General features: G+C 37.0%; 2 protein-coding genes across 23 annotated transcripts in view; both read right to left on the minus strand.

The window, feature by feature from the left end:
• Window positions 1-20,560, minus strand: part of DST (dystonin) — a 481,968-nt gene that overhangs the window by 77,398 nt on the left and 384,010 nt on the right. For all 22 annotated transcript variants that reach the window (XM_054493134.2, XM_063666280.1, XM_054493142.2 and 19 more), the window contains 3 exons: window positions 19,372-19,867; window positions 16,238-17,709; window positions 834-995 (listed from right to left, as the gene is read on the minus strand). In XM_054493134.2, coding sequence (XP_054349109.2) covers window positions 834-995; window positions 16,238-17,709; window positions 19,372-19,867 — 2,130 coding nt within the window. The remainder of the gene's footprint in view (window positions 1-833; window positions 996-16,237; window positions 17,710-19,371; window positions 19,868-20,560) is intronic.
• Window positions 2,218-10,011, minus strand: LOC134739728 (microtubule-actin cross-linking factor 1, isoforms 6/7-like). Its single transcript, XM_063666285.1, has one exon. It carries the CDS (start codon window positions 5,738-5,740, stop codon window positions 4,283-4,285), a length of 1,458 nt encoding a protein of 485 aa, XP_063522355.1. The 5' UTR covers window positions 5,741-10,011; the 3' UTR covers window positions 2,218-4,282.

Here is a 20,560-nt window from a genome sequence, read left to right on the forward strand (position 1 = left end):
CCTGATACAGCATTCCAACTGTGTTTAAGGTGCACTACAAATATGTATCAGACTTTAAAGAATGAATAATATAGTTTCAAGACCTGGCACCTGCTTAAGATGTCAATGGAAAGAAAACAACAAGAGTAACCACCACTGCAACAACCAGATATGCACTGCCATCCCATAATAATTTTCTGATAATTTATGTCTCGTAAGAGCTGCCTGCCATCGTATGTCAGCGTTATCTCCCTAAGATATCAGAGCATTATTTCTAGTGTTTTCTCTCATGGGAATTGAGAAAAAGGTTGGACCTACATCTTACAAGTAATTGAGGGTTGATGGTCTACAGTGAAGGTGGCAGGACTTAGTACAGGAATGACATAAAGACATAACTTTGTTTGCACAGTGTGAAATTAGTTGCTAATATTTGAAAATAGGAAGGTTTCACATAGAAAGTGAGATTTCCAGGTTATTTTGAAAGTAAACAGAATATCTGGCAACAGTGGGCCTACGTCCCTACATGTCAATGATCTTCTGGAACTAAGTAGTGACCTGTACCCTTACAGATGCATGTGCCCATCATACCTGCACTGTTGTATCTGTGACCCTGTCTTGATCAAAGGCGAGATAACAGCAGGAAGAGGCTCTGTCTTACCCAGTTTGCTTCCTTTCATTTAGATTCCCTACCTAGCTCCAGTAGGCATCTGAGTTTGAGCCATCCAGTTTACAGTAATATAAAACAGTAGACATACTTAGAAAAGTTTGGCTACCACAAATATGATTCATGGTCACCACAAATGCTCATGAATAATAATCAGCAAAAATAGCAATGAAGGGGGTGAGAAAATTACCTTCTTATTGAGAGTCTTCCACCGTGCATTGACATCATCCAGGTCATGCTCCAAGCCCTGAGTGCTAGTGCTTTTGGCAGCACTCTGAATAAGGCCTTGACCTAACCAGTTTACATCTTGCTGTTTACCTTGCAAGGGTTCAATCTCTTCTTTCTGGAATACCTGCAGTTAAAAGAGTAATAATTATATGAGTTATATTACCTATCAACCAAATATATAATAAGCATTTTTTTAGGCATCAGGTTGTGGAAACCATCAATTATTACAGAGGTAAAGATAATTTTCATTGTCTAGCCACAGGTCATAGCTACCTTCTAAAGAACAGAAAGAAACTAAATATAAATTAGTAGCACATCAAAAACATTTGAGAATACTAAAGAATGATATTCTGAGCACACTTGATCAAGTTACTTATAAAACCAAGAAGACAGTACATGTCTCCTCTCTTTATTGCTTCATTATCATAGGATGAGAATGTTTCTATTGTCCCAGTTTAACTGTAGCAAAAGATTAACAGAAAATGCTAAAGAGCAAAAACATAAAATAAGTACAAAATGAGCCTTCATGGGCAAGGCAATCCTAATAGGCTCTCCTAAGAATGGCTGCTGCTAGCTGGCAACTGAAGCTTGAGACTCACATTGGAAATGGAAAACCAGGGACAGGATGAGGTGAGCCAAGTGGCCAAAACATGGCTTGGCAGGAGGGCCAAAATACAGAGATAGGAAAATGAAAAATACATACGCATGTGCTGCAATAATATGGATCCCTACACAAATAGCCTCCCCAATGTCTACAAAGATGCCAATGGACTCTCAAGAAATACAATGACCTCACCCCATGGATCTGATCACATATCTTACTACCACAGCAACTCTGGTTATTCTGTAGTCATTGTCACCCATACCTGCACCGACAGTGGATTCCTAGCAATCTCTCCCTTATTGTTTATCCCATCCAACTTACAGTTCCCCAGTTGCCTGTGACTGGCAAAGGATTTAATGTGCTAGATTAAAATACAAGTGCCATGAAAACAGAAATTTCTGTTTTCCTTACAGTAGTTCTATGACCTGGGCCTACCATGGTACCTAGCATGTAATATGTGCCAATATTTATTTGCCAAATTAATATCAGTATAGAAATTTATATTTCTATCTTAGGTGGATGACATCAATCCCTTAACAGATAATACTGGGAGTAGATACATCAATATTATGATTATTTTTTTGAGACAGGGCCTCACTCTGTCACCCACGCTGAAGGGCAGTAGCGCAATCACAGCTCACTGCAACCTCTGTCTCCCAGGCTTAAGCCATCCTCCCACCTTAGCCTCCCCAGTAGCTGGGACTACAGGTGCATGTCACCATGCCTGGCTAATTAAAAGAAATTTTTTTTTTTTGGTAGAGACAGGGTCCCATTATGTTGTCCAGACTGGTCTCAAACTCCTGGGCTCAAGCAACCTTCTTACCTCAGCCTTGCAAAGTGCTGGGATCACAGGTATGAGCCAACTCTTTCATAGATAATATGTTTTTAATATAGGGCTTGGAGGATGCCATGAGGAAAATAAATTATTGGAACTAAGGAAGGAAAGTTTCACATAGATATTAAGGTAAAACATAGTTTGAGATTCTGAGTCATTATCCTGAAGGGCACTATATAAATATACCAATGATTTGACAGTTAATCATAATACATGGAAACATAATAAAGGCACATATTAAAATAGCACTTAAGGAAAAAAATTACAGACACAGTATGAAAAATAACTTTGAAAGATGCAGAGGCTGCAGGAGACAAATCCTCCGGACTCTGGTCTAAGGCCTAGCATACAGGATACTTCTGTGTTACTGTATATATGAGTAAATTAGAGAACAGCAAACAAATTAATGATCATTTTCTCTAAAATCTCCTCCTAGCTAAAAACTCAAACTGCCTTTTCCACAGAAAATATATATAGATAATTTCCATACTGGCAGTTTGTATATAACAATAATAAATATTTAAAAATCAATTACATATAATCAAATAAATTATAAGATTCACCCAAATCACTGAGGAAAAACTTAGGAAGTCGCCATAATTTTGCAAAAAGGTAAAATTCATCAAATATGTAAACAGAAACTTGGCAACAAAATGTTGAAGATAGAATTTGGCATTATAATTCAATTTCATTTCTATACCACTTTCTAAGTTATAACTTTTAGGACTAATAGCTTTGGATATGTTTTACTACTTATCAAAAAGTGGGGGTAGAGGGTGGGGGTGTACAAAAACTGCTACCTTTTAAATTCCAGGAACCTGTAAATAAGCATTCAAGGAAACGTTTTATTTTCCCTCATATAGTTTTCAGGACAAAAGGATAACAATAATGTTCTATTAAACTGCCTTAACCTCTGATCTTGGTTTTAAATTAATTTCAGGGGTATATATCGGAGCAGATCTAGGTAAATCTGATAATTTTCTAAAGCGCCCCCAAAAATATACTAAGGATTTAAAAAGATAACTACTAAAGAGTATATACTCCCCTAAGATTTAATTGTTTTCTACAAATAAACTGAAATATCCTTTACAGAAAAAAGTTAATTTGCTAAGCTTTTAAATTAGCATGCCATTTACTGCATGTCTAAGAAAAGGGCATAACTAACAAGAACAATTATTTCACAGACTGAGAAGAGGAACTGTTCTGATATTGTCTAAGTTCCTTATCTCTCAATGTTAACAAAATACCTACAAAGAGAGCCTTTCCCCCAATCTAACCCACAGCACACAAGCATGAAGAGAAGTTTAAAATAAAATAAAATTACCTCTGAGGCAAAGTTTACCAGAAGAGTTTAGTAAAAGTACCAAAATAGCTGAACTTCAATCTGAGTGGGAAGAAAAAAATTACGGGCTTGACAAGCAACCTCTACTTATTACAAGGCTGCACCCTTTACTTTCTTACCTCATTCACCAATCACAAAAAGTTGGGAGCTATAATGCCTGCAAAGTACAGCATAATAACTCTACTCTCATATGCAGAGCTCCTGAGAGAAATTTTTCAACATATTAAAAAAAGTCCTTAATGTGGATAGAGTACTTTGCAGGCCATAACAATATAATACTGTTTGTACCTTCATGACTAAGCCTGTTCAAGCTTAATAAATCCAATATAATGGCCCTTAAATGGCAGTGTCTTTACCACAATTTGTGTAAAAGCCTAACATTAACATATATTCACAGTGGAGGCCTTCTAAATGAAGGGGAATGGCCACCATCTGCACAATCAATAACAGGACCCTGAACAGCTGGGAATAACAATTCTTCTCCAAAACAGTCCCTATTAATTTGTTCTAATTATCCATTTATCAATATGTGGCATCTTGCAGGGTGCTAGTCAAACCCCCAAAACAAAAGTGTGGATTTGATTATTATTAGAAACACTAGTGACCACTCTGAAACAGAACCACAAACTTTTAGCAGAACCGCAAACTTTTGACATTGCAGAGTTTCATATTTCCATGAATTACCTGAACCAACTGAAAGCCATTGCAGACTGTGTCCAATATTCCTGCCTGGGCCCCTGTTTTTCTGGGTGCTGCTTTCTTTCTTGCTGATATGAATTTGAGGGAGTACTTCTTATAGAGCATTTCGCTCTCCTGGGCAGAAAGAGGAGCCTCCACTTCCTCTTTAGATGCAATGTTGCATTCTCCTGAATTATATTGTGTCAAAAGTGTCACATTTTCTACTAAGCTGGTGCCACCACAATCTACATCACTCTCCCCTAGATCTGTGTGAGAGAGATCTAAATCTTGAGGGGAATCCTTCAAGAGTTCCCTACTTTGTGCTGTGATTTGAGATTCTCCAGGTCCATATGTTTTGTCCTCTTCTCCAAGGTTAAAAATATGCTCATTTTCTCTATTTCTTGGCATAATTAATGGGTCACAGTTCACAGGGCTCTCTTTCAAATTATTCTGCAGGCAACAGTTTTCATCGTGGATTTCCCTTTGACCATTGACACGTTTTGCTTCCTCTAGTGGAGAAACATCATGTAAAATCATTTTGAAATTTTCATCAGGGTGGGCACTCTGACATGAAAGCAGTGGGATTTTCTGTTCGCTAATGGAATTAACAGAAAAAAATGGTCTGTATTGGTCTGTTACAAGAATATCTTCAGCAGAAGACAAACTTTTAATTTGTGACTGGTCTCCAGTTAAAATGCCCTGTTTTTCTTCCCTCTCTGCTGGAGGGCTACATAAACCAGAGTCATCCTCCTCCGAAGTGAGAGAATTAGTACCCCATCTGCACTTGCTGGCCTTGGTAACAGCATCTGACATATCAGTAGGTTCAACAAAAGAGCTTTCACTTTTGTTTGCATAATCCATAAAATTGGCCGGGACAAACATTCGCCATGACCGTCTATGCTCTTTCTTTTCCGCATGAGATTTGGCTTTAGGTAATCCTGTGGTTCTAATGATATCACTATTTAGTTTGAGTGCATCAAAGATCATCTTTTCATCTAGTTTGTTAGCTTCCCGACCTCTCAGCTCAAATACACTGGAAGAAGTAAGGGCACCATTAGAGCATAAAGAACTAACATCCAGTGTTCTGTGACTGTAGGGTAAAGTTCGATCTGTAAAATGCCTGGAAGATAGACTACCTTTTGAACCAGAGTCTATCTGTTCATTTAGTCTAACAGTATCATAGATTGACCGCTGTGGGACGTAACAGTCTTCGATATTTAGGTCCTCCTCTTCTTCACCCTTCCCTACACATGGGGGATTCTGACGTAAACAGTCTGGTCTGCTGAGTGGCTTCCCCATTTTGCAGATAGTTAAAACAAATATTGCAGCTCTTGACACAGATAAGAAATAAGATAAAGCATCTTTCAAGAAAGTATACTTCTGAACAGAGCTATGGAGTGTCTTTAGCATAAAGACACATGCTCAAATAATATATGTCATAATACATGAGGTGTTTAAGGTCATCAGCAGTGCATCAGTATAAATGCAACTATCCTTTTACCTGGTTGATTTTAGGATGATTCTAAACAATAAAGTGCATCAATAACAGAGAACAAAAATCTTCTTTGTCCACCTTTCCCAGCTCCCAAAGTTCCCGTCCACACACTCCAAAACACAGAAAATAAACAAACACACACTTAACAGTGGCTCAAACACTCAGAACATTCCATTGTCAGTCCATTTCCCTTTTTAGTCTGATATTTCCAGATTAAAATTTCCAAATGAGCAAGCATTTTAACAGCCTGAATGTTAATTTCGGCAGAGCTCTGATTAACTGTAATCCACTTAAAGATGGCTTGCAGAACTCCACCATTCTAGTAAATAAACCATGCTCCAGAAATTTAAAAGACAAACACAGGGACCTGGTATTGTTCACATCAAGGCACAGAACAAATCTTCAGAGAAAAATAAGTTAAGTCTAACGTTATGAGAAAGTTACATTTTTCTTTTACTTTTTTTTTTTTTTGGAGAGGGGAGTAGCTATAAATAAACTTGATTGAAAAGGCAGGTTTTCTTCCTGTTTTAAGCTTCTTCAATGCTATTCAGAACTACTCAAAGGAAGAAAGAAAAAAAACACCAGACTTTTAGACACTCAGGGCAGTACAATCCAGCAACCGTTTTAAGTAAACAGAAAGCATGGTGTACTACTAAGCTTCTGGAAGAAAAAAAAAAAAAAAGCCATTTCCAAAGATTCTTATCTGGTCCTCCTTAGGAAGGCTTATTCCACCTGAGGCAATTGCAGCAACGAAGAGCTCCACGGCTTCCTCCAAGGCACAGGCAGCGTAATTCACATTGAGCAGAAAACCCAGGGACTACATTAGCCTTTGAAACTGAACCAAGTTCTGTGGCCGCGGTGTGGCCTTCATTTCAGCTGGGGCTAGAGAGAGACGGTGGCGGTGGAGGCAGCAGAAAGAGAACTCCGGAAGGGAGCTCCGGCGCTGTCCGCGGCTCCTCAGGGCACCACGATGCCCGGCAGGCATCCTCTCCAGCCAGGGCGCTTGCAGCAACGCCCTCTCTCTTCAGGCACCATCTGCTGCGTCCCTGGGCCTGCCGGGCGTTCCGGAGCCGCAGCTCTCTACCACTTCGGTGCTACGCCCTCCCGTGACTTAACTTCGCAGTCATCTTTCTTCTGACTCTTCGCTTCTTCCCGGGAGTCGGCGAGCGGTTTCAGTGGGAGGTACCTCGAAGCCGAGAGGCTGCAATGTAACAGCTTGTGGTGACATCAGCGTAAAGCAGGCCGAGTCCGGCCACCGGGGAGAGGGGCAGCTCAGGTTCAAAGACCGCGGAAACCCCGCCGACTACTTCAAAATGGGAAGGGATCCGTAGGGCTTGCGGAGGCAGAACCTGGCACTGGGAGATCCGCGAAGAAATTATTTTGTGAAGGTCCGGAGACCGCACTCTTTTGAATACTAAATGGGAAAAGGGGGGCTACGTAGGTCCCTATCCTTCAGTTGAAACCACACTTTTCCACTGAAGAATCTGATACTTCAGCAGTATCTGCGATGCAAAGTGCAGATCACTTTGAAGCCCAGAGTGTTTTTGCCGTTCCCTTTTGAAGCCCAAGTTCAAATCTAACTGTTCTCCAAATGTAAAGTATTCCTACCAGTGAGGGGCTCTCAGCACTGCTGACATGAATATTAGTAGTTACTAATAACCATACAGTACTCTTGCGGTTAACACAAGGCCCAAGAGTGGTACTCACTGACTCCAGATATTTAATAAACAAAATCACCTCCACAGATTTTTATCTACTGATAAAATACTTTTAAAATACCTTTTAAAAATACTGTTTGAAAATAAATTCAGCAAGCCAACTCTTAGTCTTTGCAGGAAATTTAATAGTTTTATTTAAATAAAATCTAAACATTCTCTATTTTACAAAATAAGAAAAATCGTCAGAGTATCAGAGTTAAAAATGAAGCGGTCTTTCTTCAATCTCATAAAATAATCATTTGAACATGAACAAAACTGTGCTCACTCCAAATGAAGAAGGCAGTTCTAGTAAAAACAACTTTATACTTTCTTTGTTACTTTTACATAAAAGATGTGGGAGGAAACTTTTGTGCCTTTAATGAGAAAACATTATCTCAATATTCATTCTATAAACCTAAGAGTTGAATCTTTTTTAAAAAAATCTTTTCATAATGAAAACTCTATTGGTAACTCATCCATTCAACAATTATTAGATGCAACTCAGTATGTGGCCGTCATTAAGTTGACTAGATATATGACTGTCTATAAAGAAAAAGAGATTTAAAAATATCCATCAACATCACAATATCAATGCCAATTTTTCATGTTCAAGACATGAAATATTTCAACAAGCACCTGATTCTGTGGTGTTCAAGCACACAGGCTGTAATAAGGCACTGATAAGAGAAAGAAAAATGGTCTTATACTTACCACGCTTGAACAGTGGATTGGGCACTAGGCTGGGAAATAGTAGAGACCAAGAGTCTTACTCGCAGCTGCAGCTCTCTTGATATGTAAGCCTAGAAAACTACTTATTCATGGCAATATGAATAATAAAGTTTCCTTGAGATCTGTGAGTGCCTTTCTCTAAACACTCTAAGATCCTTACAGAACTTTTCATAATAAAGAATGGCTCTAATTCAGTTCACCTTAGTTAGACTCTAACTCTGAATCATTAGCACAATATTATTCTATGTAGGCTTATGAAAAGCTAAGAGGAGCAACACACAACCTCACATTTGAGGTGGGTAGTACATTTTTAAAACTGCACAAATAATTCATTCATAAATTAAATGATTCAAAAAATAGCGCTCACTGTCTGCCAAACAACATGTAAGCACTGGAAAAATGATGTTGTAAAGACATAGCCACCACTGTCCTCACACCACTTACACTAGAGTGGGAATGTGAATGAGAAAATGGCCATGACACAGTTCGGAAGTAAACAGTGCTATGGGAAAATATTCCCTAGTTAATTATGTTCAAGTATATACCATTTATTTAATAACTAAATTCCTTTTTTATTGAACTGATTTTTATATTGATTCACATTAAGATTTGTGCTATTATATTAAAATTTGTCACAATAATTTACATATATCTTTGTTACTTGAAATCACATTCCAAAGTCTTACCTGGATAACATGTAAGAGCTCATATATAGAGCAGAACGGGACTGGTTTATTTTTCCCCCAAAATTTGGTTTAGACAGCTACTATAAATGTTATAGTCTCTAATGTTAATAAAATCAAGATATATTAAACCATGTTAAATATTAATCATGATATCTAGATCCCTCACATTTTCCTTTTTTCTGAGACAGGGTCTTGCTCTGTCACCCAGGCTGAAATGCAGTGGCATGATCACAGCTCACTGCAGCCTTGACCTCTCGGGCTCATGTGATCCTCCTGTCTCAGCCTCCCAAGTACAGGTGCGCACCACTACACCTGGCTAATTTTAAAACTTTTTTGTGGAGATGGGGTCTCACTCTGTTGCCCAGGATGGTCTTGAACACCTGGGCTCAAGCAGTCCTCCTGCCTCAGTCTCCCAAAGTGCTGGGATTACAGGCATGAGCCACTGTGCCCAGCCCCCTCACATTTTCATAATGAGAGAAATACATAATAAGGTAAGTAAAGTTTTCCTGAAAAATAGCCAACACTATTATTTCACAATACAGAAATCATAATGCTGTTTTCAAAATGTAGCTTTACTTGCTTTATGTAGCCTACTAGATATAATCCAGCTAAACTATCTACTAAAGCAGATGATTTCAGAAAAGTACACAACTACTAATTGAATTATAAGCAAAACAGTAACATTTTCTCATTTTATATTCCTAAAGTTTAATTAAATCTTTTAAAAGTAAAGTCCCTGAAAAGTCTTCCCACTAAGTGCAACAATGTACATCACAGAAAAGTTTTATCATTCACGTTTATTATTATTATTTATATATTATTTACTCATAGAAAAGAGCAATTTTATCAGCTGAAACATGGAGGTTTTAGGGTTGAAGGATTGGAGGTATTAAGTTCAATGTGCAGTAAGTGAAAAATGTCTATGTAAGTAAACGCACTATTATCAATGAATAACGCTTGGCCTGATAGCTCTTGAAATCAGGATGAGAAGTCAAACAAGGGATATGCGTTTTGTGCTGCAAGTACATAAACAGGCATTAAGAGCAACAATTGTTCTTTCTAAAACAAATAAGCCATTAGCTAATGAAAACTGAAAGCATACTATATTTTTAGTTTTCAAACTATTAAATTTCTTCACATAAATGGCTAAACGTTTCCAAAGATATACATCATATGAATATGCAATAACTATTTATTTCATAGGAATATAGTTCATATTTAGAAGAAAGTAGAATATTCTGACCCTAAAGTAAACCGATTTAGAAACGAGATTCACCAACTGATCTTGACAACAGTTTATCTTGATGTGAACCTTAGTTAGTATCTTTAATGAGCACTTGCTCTTCTTCCTGTTAAGTTACTACAATACTAAGACTATGCCTTTCCCACATCTTCAATGAGGTTTTCTGGTGACAATGAAAAAAAATTCTATGTAACAGAAGATGATTCTATATATAAATCTTATTAATTGAAATATATACATATTTCACATATATATATATATATAAAAATGTCAAAAAGTTCATTTAAAGAAAAGCTATCCAGCAAGCAGAAGCAACTCACATGTTAATGGCCCTATTCAATTTTCTTCAGAGAAAAAAAAAACAAAATCTGGAAATACTTTTCATATTAAAATACTGACAAAAGAAATTAAGCTTGAAATGAAGACAACTGGAGATATGTGAGAATAGGATCTGTGAGCACAGACATTTTCTTATTGTATCCAGTTCTTGAGCAGCTCCAGACGCTTTTCACTTAATTTAAAATCATAGCATTTCCTTATCCCACATTGTTATTAATGAATGATTAGAGACCTAGATAAACATTTACCAGTCAAACGTTCTTTTCAAGAAACCAATGTATAATTTCATAACAAGGCAAATCCTTCTCTGTCTCTCTCTCTCACACACACCTTTAAGCAACTTTCCATATTAATAAAATACATTATGAAGGTTTCCTTTGATCAAAGGCGGGCCTATAATAATGACAGTAGATACCACAGTTTGGCTCTTTTGTTGGATCACTCTAAAATGGTGATATAGGTTTATCAAGGTAAAAGCAAAACAAAATAACAACTACCAAAAAATCCTACATTATAAAATCTCTGGCTGGAACTGCCTTCAGAACAACCAACTTTAATTCCTCAATCTCAAATGAAGGAATAAAAGTTAAGAGGAGCTCTGTGACATAAAGGGCCGTAGCATTAGTTAGCAGCAAAACTGAAAAGAGAACACATGTTGCAAAGTTCCCTTTTGACAGCCCTTTCTGAGAAGTATGGTATATTCCTTGTATCACGTGAAAAAGAGGGTATCTACCTGTTATGCCTAGTTTGTGTGGATAAGAATATGAGGTGTTAATAATACCACACAGCAGATCAGCTCCACCTCTTCATAGCTAGGTGTGGTCTCTGCCTCAGTAGGGCTTCTCTCTTGACCAGCATATGGAGTATTCTTTCTTGCTAAAATTGTTAAATGCCACTTTGCTCTGGGTTTATTAAATAATGTGATCTTCCTATAAAAGCCATGCATCTAGTTACAGTGTCTATGGTGGAAATATTTTCACCATTAAAAATACCAGAGGAAGGGAACATACAACCCCTTTGCTAATGTAGTTGCATTAACAAAAATCCAATCTATTAAGGAATTTTCCCTAACAAAAACCTCTTCTGCAGCAGTTTTATCTAATTTCCCCATTCTTAATAAAAATGGAAAATAATTTGTCATTGACCTTTATATAATAATATGAACACTTTAAAAGTACTATTAAAGCAGTTTTTGGACAGTTTGATTTTCAATATTGTGACATCAGAGGTTGTTTTTGGATCATTTGATAAACACCATAATAAGAATTTGTGCTCAAACTGCCTGTCTTCCTTAGCCCCATGCTACTTGGCATTTTAGTTTACCAAATATTAAAATAATGATGCCTGGGTTAAACAATGCCTTCACCTGGACCAGAGAAAATTTATTACAGTGTAATTAGGCATATGTTCTGCTCTTTGTCTCTGGTTTCAACTTGGCTTAAAAATCCTCTGCTCAATGTAATTCTATGTCCATTTGAAAATAAAAAGAAATCTTCAGAGAGATTGTACTGGAGATGTACTCATTTGTGGGGACAAAATGAATTACAATTGGGGCAGCAACAGAGTGGCCAGAAATAAACTGTAAGCAGGTTCTGAGGTAAGGCATTTTTTCACAATGGTCTAGATCAGGGGTGTCCAATCTTTCGGCTTCCCTGGGCCACACTGGAAGAAGAAGAGTTGTCTTAGGCCACCCATAAAATACACTAACAGCAATGACAGCTGATGAGCTTTAAGAAATGGCAAAAAAATCTCGTAATGTTATTTAAGAAAGTTTATGAATTTGTGTTGGGCCACATTCAAAGCCATCGTGGGCCACAGGTGGGCCGTGGGCCATGGGTGAGACAAGCTTGGCCTAGATAGAGGTGGGGAGGGTACAGATTTAGCTAGGACTCATTAAAGCATCAAGTTTCTTTGATTTTCATTGAAATTAAATCATTCAATATGGTGATAATGGTTACTTCATAATGATCAGAAGACCTGACTGGCTGTTAATCACATAATAGGAATTACTGGGATGCATTCCTTGTATACAGTCAGTTACATATGTCTTTGATAAATAATAATGTGTTAATATTAATGTTACTTAATAATGTGGTTTAGATTTGAAGATAATCTTGAGCTAGGAGTCTTCAGATAGGAGTAGGGATAGAGGGAACACCAAAGGGGTTTCTTTCTTCCTGCCTAGAGACAAACAGAATCGCCCTGCTATTCATTCCACCAATTTATAACAGTGTGCATAGAATTTAACTGTAATCATAAATAAGCGTAAGTGGAAAATGGTACTCTAACTTACCAACAGTATAGAAAACACCTCACCCTTCAGACATGTTAGTCCAATGACTAGTATTTAGAAGTAGAAAAACTTATGTACAACAGAACTTATATATAATCAAAATAGTTTTAAAATGTCAAGCTAACTAACACAAAAGATAACACCAATTTACTTTCAAAATCTCAGGATAGTTTTCACTGAGTGAGTTAGGACATTTGGTTTAGAATAGCATTTGCTTTAAGTATTATGTTTGAATTGGTATCTTAAACATGAATGAATGAATTTTGTCCTTGTCTCTACAAGAAAACCTCAAGTAACTATTAACAGCTATTTCTTAAACTATAGAAAGAAAACCAGAATCGGGGAAGTCTATCAAACCTGCTTTAAATCCTCTATTATGGGTCCGGTGAATATAAGGCACCCCCTGCTGAGTAATTGGGTAATAGCTATTATTCTCAGTTCTGCTCAGAAGGCAGTTTATTTTGTATTAAGAAAAACTACTATAGGATTTTATCTGTGACATTAGGTTAAACTAAAGCTACCAGATAGATTAATGTCAAACTAGATTATATTTCAAAGTCAATAAGGAAGACAGACTCAGTCCTTCACTACTTTTCTGTTTCACTTTTAGGAATTATAACTAGCTTTTCCCTCAATACAAATCATTCCATTTAAAAAATTTAAAAAACTTTCCAAAAATTATGTTAAAACTAATGTTTAACAAAAGTCTAAGGCCCAAGAGAAACTAAATTAAGTACTGAACTGTAAACAAGTCAATTTACTACTTTAACCAAGAAAGATATAATCACTAAAACAATGAAATGTTTGGCTCCATCTCAGTAGCAGCAGTAGTGGTGATCACTGGAATCACCACCATCAACATCATCATTATCATCATCACCCTTATCATATCACGGCACCTACATAACATCAGTTTCTAAGACTGTTTTACATGTTCATCTCATATTTCTCATAGCAGCTAGTTTTACAGAACATGTTCCTTAAGTGGGTGTTCTTGGTATTTTGAATTAAAATGAACAATGGCTGGCTATTCAGGCTGTCTAAATTAGGCTACAGCAAAGATGATTAGAAAATTCCCCAGAGAAAATACCAGATGTGAAACATGGGTGACAAATAAAGTTTACACAAAGCAGTGCATCATTTTCATCAAAAGAATCAGGTTCTGACACTATCTGTGTGACCTTGAACAAGTCACTTAACCTCCTTGAGCCTAGGCTTCTTTATAATAAGATGCAGAATAGTAATAGCATCTACCACTCATGACTGTTAACAGGATTAAAGATAAAATAGTGCTTGGCACATAGTAAGCCCATAATAAATTGATTTGTTGATTATTGTAATTACTATTTTTAAGGAATACACACACACATACACAGATAAATGGAATTAGTGGTTGTGTGAGCTACCATAATCATATTCTTGTCCTTTTTTTAACTATGGCACTGGAATATACTAAATGCAGAGTATTTGTCTACTTGAAAACTTTTTTTTCAAGTCACTGGGTTTCAAGATACTGAAAGTATGCCATGATGTTCTTTATTGCTGAATTTCAATAAAATCAATCAACTCTTTCCAAATAATCTGAAAGCAAACAAACACAGCATGCTAAATGGTTTATTTTAGGAGAAATTATCACTCTATATTTCTTCACAATCAAATAAAACAATCTCTGTAGCTATTAATGGTAATGTTACTTATTTGGGGCTTTTCAGTTTGCAAAACACTCTCAGTGCAATGGTGAGAAAGCTCCTCCTATCTCTTGCTTTTTCTTACTTTCAGTTCTCCACGTGAACAGCCACATTTTTCACTGTACTTGGGAACACCAAAGGGGAGACACCCGCAAGTAGCAGCACAAGTATTATTACTTTGTCCATTGTCTTACAAGTAGTTAGAAACAGCAAAGAGAAATGAAGGTCTTTTTTCTAAACAAATGCACAGGAAACCGAAAGAAATCATAATGTTTCACAATTTAACCACTTAATGTGGTTAAATTTCATTAGTATAAACAGTGCTTGGTTACTGTCATTTAATCTTTAAGGTGCTGACAGGGTTCTAGAGAGAATTCCAAACTTTACTGACGAAGGAAGAGTTGCTCCCAAGATCTCTCCCAGTCTTTGATGCAGCAATTGCCACAGAACTATGTTTTTCTAATAGAGGATTCTCTCATATGAAATCTTCATTTTGCAAATCAGAAATATAAAAATTTGACAGAGCAATGAAGGAGGTCAAGTCAACAATAAGGGCGTTTCCTTCACCTTCAAGAATCAAGAACTAAATACAGAATCACAGATTTGTGAGCCTTGAAGGAACTGGGCTTCAAAGGCATTTAATAAACTGCAAATAATCATAACAGTAATAACAATACAAAGAAAAAGAAGGTATTTTTCAAGAGTCAGTCATCTAAATAATGTTATTAAAGACAAGCAAATGAAAGAGTTTATCAAATATAACTGCACAGAATTTGGAAGCCCATTTGATTCATATTCATTTCTCAAAGAAAATAATTTATGGTTTTATAAACTGTTTTTATTTGGTCTTAGTTTATTCTTTATGCACTAAATGGTACAATATATCTTTGCCAGTAAAACACACCTCATAAATATAACAGGAGCTCTGAAACCCTAAAGGTTTATATCAGCCCCATATAGAAAACTGCTTGCTATTTAGGACCCTTTGTTTCCAGGGATAAACCTATCTTTATCCCCATACAGATGTGACTTCTGTTCTCACTATCATAAATAAAGCCAAATCCAATGACACGGAAACTGGCCCACCATTTTTATCAAATGTTTCATTCATTAAGTGTCATTGATCACTGTTGAGTGGCAGTCATTTCTTGGCACTGAGGAGCTTATGTCATGCAATAAAAAAAAATTCACCTCTAATCCTCTGGGGCATGAGCCTAAGATCTTTGCTTAATGAAACAGATTACAACATGGAACTCCATATTGCCTTTAAAAATATGAGCTTTTAGAAGAAAAATGTCTGTGGAAGAAATTAAGAAGGATGAGAAGATAGTTATAAAAAGAAAGGGCAGAAAAGACGGTAATTCACCATTGAAGAAAATGCTGGAAGATAAACATGTGCAATAGAGTTCAAACCACAGCCACGGTCACCACGGATGACAATCGTGAATAATTCCAGAAATGGACCCTATGATGTCAGTTTCTGGCTTGCCTGGAACTTTGCCAAGCACCCTTTGGTCTGATTTTATCTCAAGCCTTATCCCACAAAGGCCCAAATCCCCAGTGGCCTTGTAACTGCCCCACCTGCCTGGGTGTTACCCCCATATATGCTCATTCCAGCTCAAATATTGTATGACAATCATTATTAAAAGGTTCTAAAAAATAGGCAATCTCCTTTCTAAACAAATTAGAAACTTCATTGACAATAAAAACACTTGGTAAAAATGAAGAGTTCCCTACCTTGAACACGTTAAGCTGCTGATTAATTGTCTCCGTTTCCATACCAACAGGACCTTGTGACTCTTCATGTTCTTCAGCTTTCTGGAGCAGAATAGAAAATTCTTTCAATTTGCTGTAAAATTCTTCAAGGCGCTTAATTGTCCCTTCAACCTGCTCTTCTCTGGCTTGGGCTCGGTCCAGTAACTTGTTGCATTGTTTGCTTAAGGCCTCCAAGTCCCTTTTGATTCCAACAAGGTCAGGAGAGGTTTCTTCTGTGGCTAACATCATCTTGCAGGTTTTATTGGCATTGTCGTTGCTTGCTATGAGGGCTTCTAGTTTCTTTAGAAAGGCTTTTATAGTTTCCTTTTGCTTTTGCAATGTTTCTGCATCTCTCCCCACCGGAGCCATGCTATCCAGTTCATCATCAAACTCTGCAAACTGAGAAAACATTTCTCGAATGGTATTCTGGAAATGCCCAATGCCCTGAAGCTTGGTTTCTAAGAAAGAACACTTTTCGTCAACCTGCTGACTTAGTGTACTATGCTCTTGAGCTATGGTTTCCGCTTGTAATAAAACATCAGAGGTTCCCTTTGAGTCTGAGGCCTCTACCACAAGGTCCTGTGCAAGTCTCTTAGCCAAATCTACCTGATGCTTCAAGGCCTGAAGTGATTTCTGCTGAGTTTGCAACATGGTCAGGCATTTGTTACTGTAAGCCTGGGATCCCAGCGAATCATGGATATCTAGCTGCTCCTTTGCACACTGAAGCTGCCTTTTAGATTCTTTGGAAACTTCTTGAAATTCTTTAAACTTCTGAGTCATGTTCTCCAGAGAGAATTTCTTACTGTGAAGTTGTTCAGTGACCATGTCCACCTTCTGGATCAGTGACTTATTTTCATCTGTAACAACTTCTTTATCTATCTCACAGACACTGAGCAAGCTATTGGCTGTGTTGTTCAGTAATTCTACCATACCAAAGTGTTGGTCCATTTCCTTCTGCAGAGACTTTAACTTGGCAATAGAATTCTCTCCTTCAGCAGGATCCAAGCAAACTTTTATTTCCTCCAGGTTGTTTTGGCATTTGTCTATCCATGGCCGGAGAGTCTCTACTTGCTCTTTATACTTAAGGGCTTTTTCCAATGAATCTTTTAACTTGTTTTCTCTTTCTTTCACCTGCTTATTAAATGTATCCCAATTGGTTTTAATTGTATTAAGCTGTAACTGTAAGGCTGCCTTCTCAGACCCTTGTGTTTTTAATAACAGATTTTCACCTTCTGCAATGGTTTTTTCATAAATATGAGACTGAGCAGTCAAAGTTTTACTAAAGTCTTTATGATCTTTAATTAATGACTCCAAGACATCGAGTTTGGCGGATATTGGATGAGATTTGTTTTGCTCTTCTTTCTTTGTATCCAGCCAAGCCTGAAAATCTCTAGACATTTGCTGAAATTGATGAGAGCTTGCACAGGCTGACTGAAGGTGCTGGACATGATTCTCTAGAAATAAAATTACAAGATATGTTTATTTTACATCAAAATGTTAATTTAATCTATGAAAAGCCAAAATAAAAATCTCTGAATGAATATATAGAATTGTTGAAAAGCAAGGGCTTTTAGCATTGACTGTAAGAACTACAAGTGAACTTAAGTTATTGACAAAGGGGAAAAGAAGCAAGAAGTAGGCACAAGAAAATACACAATCAAGAAAAGATGCAGGAGACAGATGAGAGGGGAAAACAAAGAATAAGGAAATAAGTAAAAATGCGTCAAGGTGCAGGGAGTGGCCACGCCACACATCGCCTGCTGTGCTGGTGTCTTCTCTATTCCAGTATGGAAAAGTGATGATGGCAAAGTTCTCAATTATGTTGATAAATAATCCATCTCTTATTAAATATGACTTTTTCGTGTCTATGACTTTTTTTTTTTTTTGAGGCAAAGTCTCGCTCTCTCACCCAGGCTGGAGTGTAGTGGTGCTATCTCAGCTCACTGCAAGCTCCTCCTCCTGGGTTCACACCATTCTCCTGCCTCAGCCTCCTGATTAGCTGGGACTACAGGCGCCCGCCACCACGCCTGGCTAATTTTTTGTATTTTTAGTAGAGACGGGGTTTCACCGTGTTAGCCAGGATGGTCTCGATCTCCTGACCTCATGATCCGCCCACCTTGGCCTCCCAAAGTGCTGGGATTACAGGCATTGAGCCACCGCTCCTGGCCACGTCTATGACTTTTACATATTATGGAGGCAACATAATGTAGCACATAAAAACTACATGAGTTTGTATCTTGGTTTAACCTCTTCAGAGTTGAAAGACCCCAGGCAAATGATTAAACCTCTAAGCCTAATTTCTCCCACTGTAAATTGACAATATTAATAGTAGGCGTTGTACAGATTAAATTATAGCACATGTAAAGTTCTTAGTTTAATACCTATCACATAACAGTGTTCATACCATTAAGAATAATAATGATAATAGCTGATATTTACTATGGTTAATATCATGTCAAATAAAGGAATAAGTCTGAAACAGTTGCTGTGATCAGTAAATCCAATCAATTAAAAAGCATAACTTGAATATCTACTAGGTGCAAGAAACTAGAAACTTTTCAAACTTAACAACAAAATGTGTCTTTCTTCATCAGGGCTTTCTGAATTCTAATAATTCACTGCTACCTCTGACAAATATCAACACATCTGCCACAGAATTATAGCCACAGTGAAAGAGGAAAACAGTGGCAAATGCCTCTCTTTTGCACATTCTCTAGAAAAGTTTTCTATGACAGAATAGATAAAGTAACAACAGATGAGAAGATGATGCAAAGCCTTTTACTAACTATTCATGTTTTTTTCTGGCAAAATAAGACTTTCATACAGCAAAAAACATTTACATCTTTTAAAAACCAGTTTGGGGTACCTGAGATTTTAATAGGCCTTCAGGAAGTCAATTTTGCCAACAGATTATGTGTGTAGAATGACCCTAACATTCCATGTGCCTATGAACACAAAACTGCTCTCTGAGCTCCTGTATTCATCCTCCTCTTCACTGATGTTAACAGCGGGGCAGAGTCTCTTTGGGGTCCTGGATTATTGGCAACATCTTGGAAATAGGCAATATATGACATCTATTTCTGACCAGGAAATATATGTATTAAAAGTAGACAAACCTGCTTTCTGTTCAATATCCTTAAATGATTTTAAGATGCCTTCTAGTTGCCTACTAAGTTCTGCTTTCAAGTACTCTTCTTTAACCAGTGCTGACAAATCCTCACAGAGTGCCTGGGCCACTTTTATCTGCTTCTTTTCCTGCTGTATTTCCTGCTTCATTTTTTGGGCTGTTTCCAACTGTTGGTTCATAGCATCAGGATGCGTGCTCACAGCCAGACTGCTGCTGAGTTTATTATCCAAGTCACTCAGTTTATCAGAAAGGCTTCTCAGCAGGCTTTGATACTGTGTGCTTTTAACAATGGCTTGGTCAATCCAGTCACATCTGTCACTCAATTGCCCTGTTAGGCTATCCCATTTTTGGGTCACAGCTGCCAGTTGCTCTTTCACAATCCCATGTAAAGAAGGGTCTTCTCCAGGCCTGCTCAGAATGCCCTGACCAGCTGCTGTGAGCTGTTCATATTGAGGTTTCCGAGTGGCAAATTCTTGCAGCAAAATCTAAAGTAACAAGGGTAAATAAACACAAATTATTATATAATTGATTGTAGAAAACACAGATCTGTGTCCAAACAGACAGAAATGGTAATTATTTCTCTACTTTTTGTTTTTTAGTTATCACTTTCCTACTTTTTACTTAAAGGGCAGTACAATTCTCTTAAATCCAAAGAGCTACGGTGCTTCACAGAGATATCCTGTCTAAACTAATCCCATCCCCCTAAAGGAAAAATCTGGACAAAATGAACAAAAATTCATGTGTAAATTTTCATATAAAAAGAGAAACACTGCTGTTAGACAAGTTCACAATGCACTTACACCAAATTTGTTTTTACCCATTCATGTTTTTGTCTTTGTAGGATTTTTGGAATACCCTATAGAATTTTATATTAAAGAAAACGCACAGTGATAAAGGTGTTAGAATATATTAACTCATGATGCATTGAGTTGCAAAGGTTTTTGTAACATAAAATTGATGTTTACAGTCTTTATTATAAAGGTTTTAGTCAACAAATCATGCTGCTCAGAAAGTATAGGCTCAACTTGACTCATAAAATTAATGATCCAAAAACTCATTCTTTTAGTATCATATTTTATCTATCTTTTATACTTTTATCTATATTTTATTTATCTATCTATCTCTGGGAGACTACCAAGACTAGAGGCAATTATTTCTCCCCAGATATTTACTTTTAT

This window comes from Pongo pygmaeus, chromosome 5 (genome assembly GCF_028885625.2).
Source record: "Pongo pygmaeus isolate AG05252 chromosome 5, NHGRI_mPonPyg2-v2.0_pri, whole genome shotgun sequence".
In the NCBI taxonomy this organism is placed as follows: domain Eukaryota; kingdom Metazoa; phylum Chordata; class Mammalia; order Primates; family Hominidae; genus Pongo; species Pongo pygmaeus.

Bases quoted from the DNA above. Each gene is read 5' to 3' on its own strand.
- LOC134739728 (XM_063666285.1), bottom strand. From the start codon at position 5,740: ATGCTAAAGACACTCCATAGCTCTGTTCAGAAGTATACTTTCTTGAAA.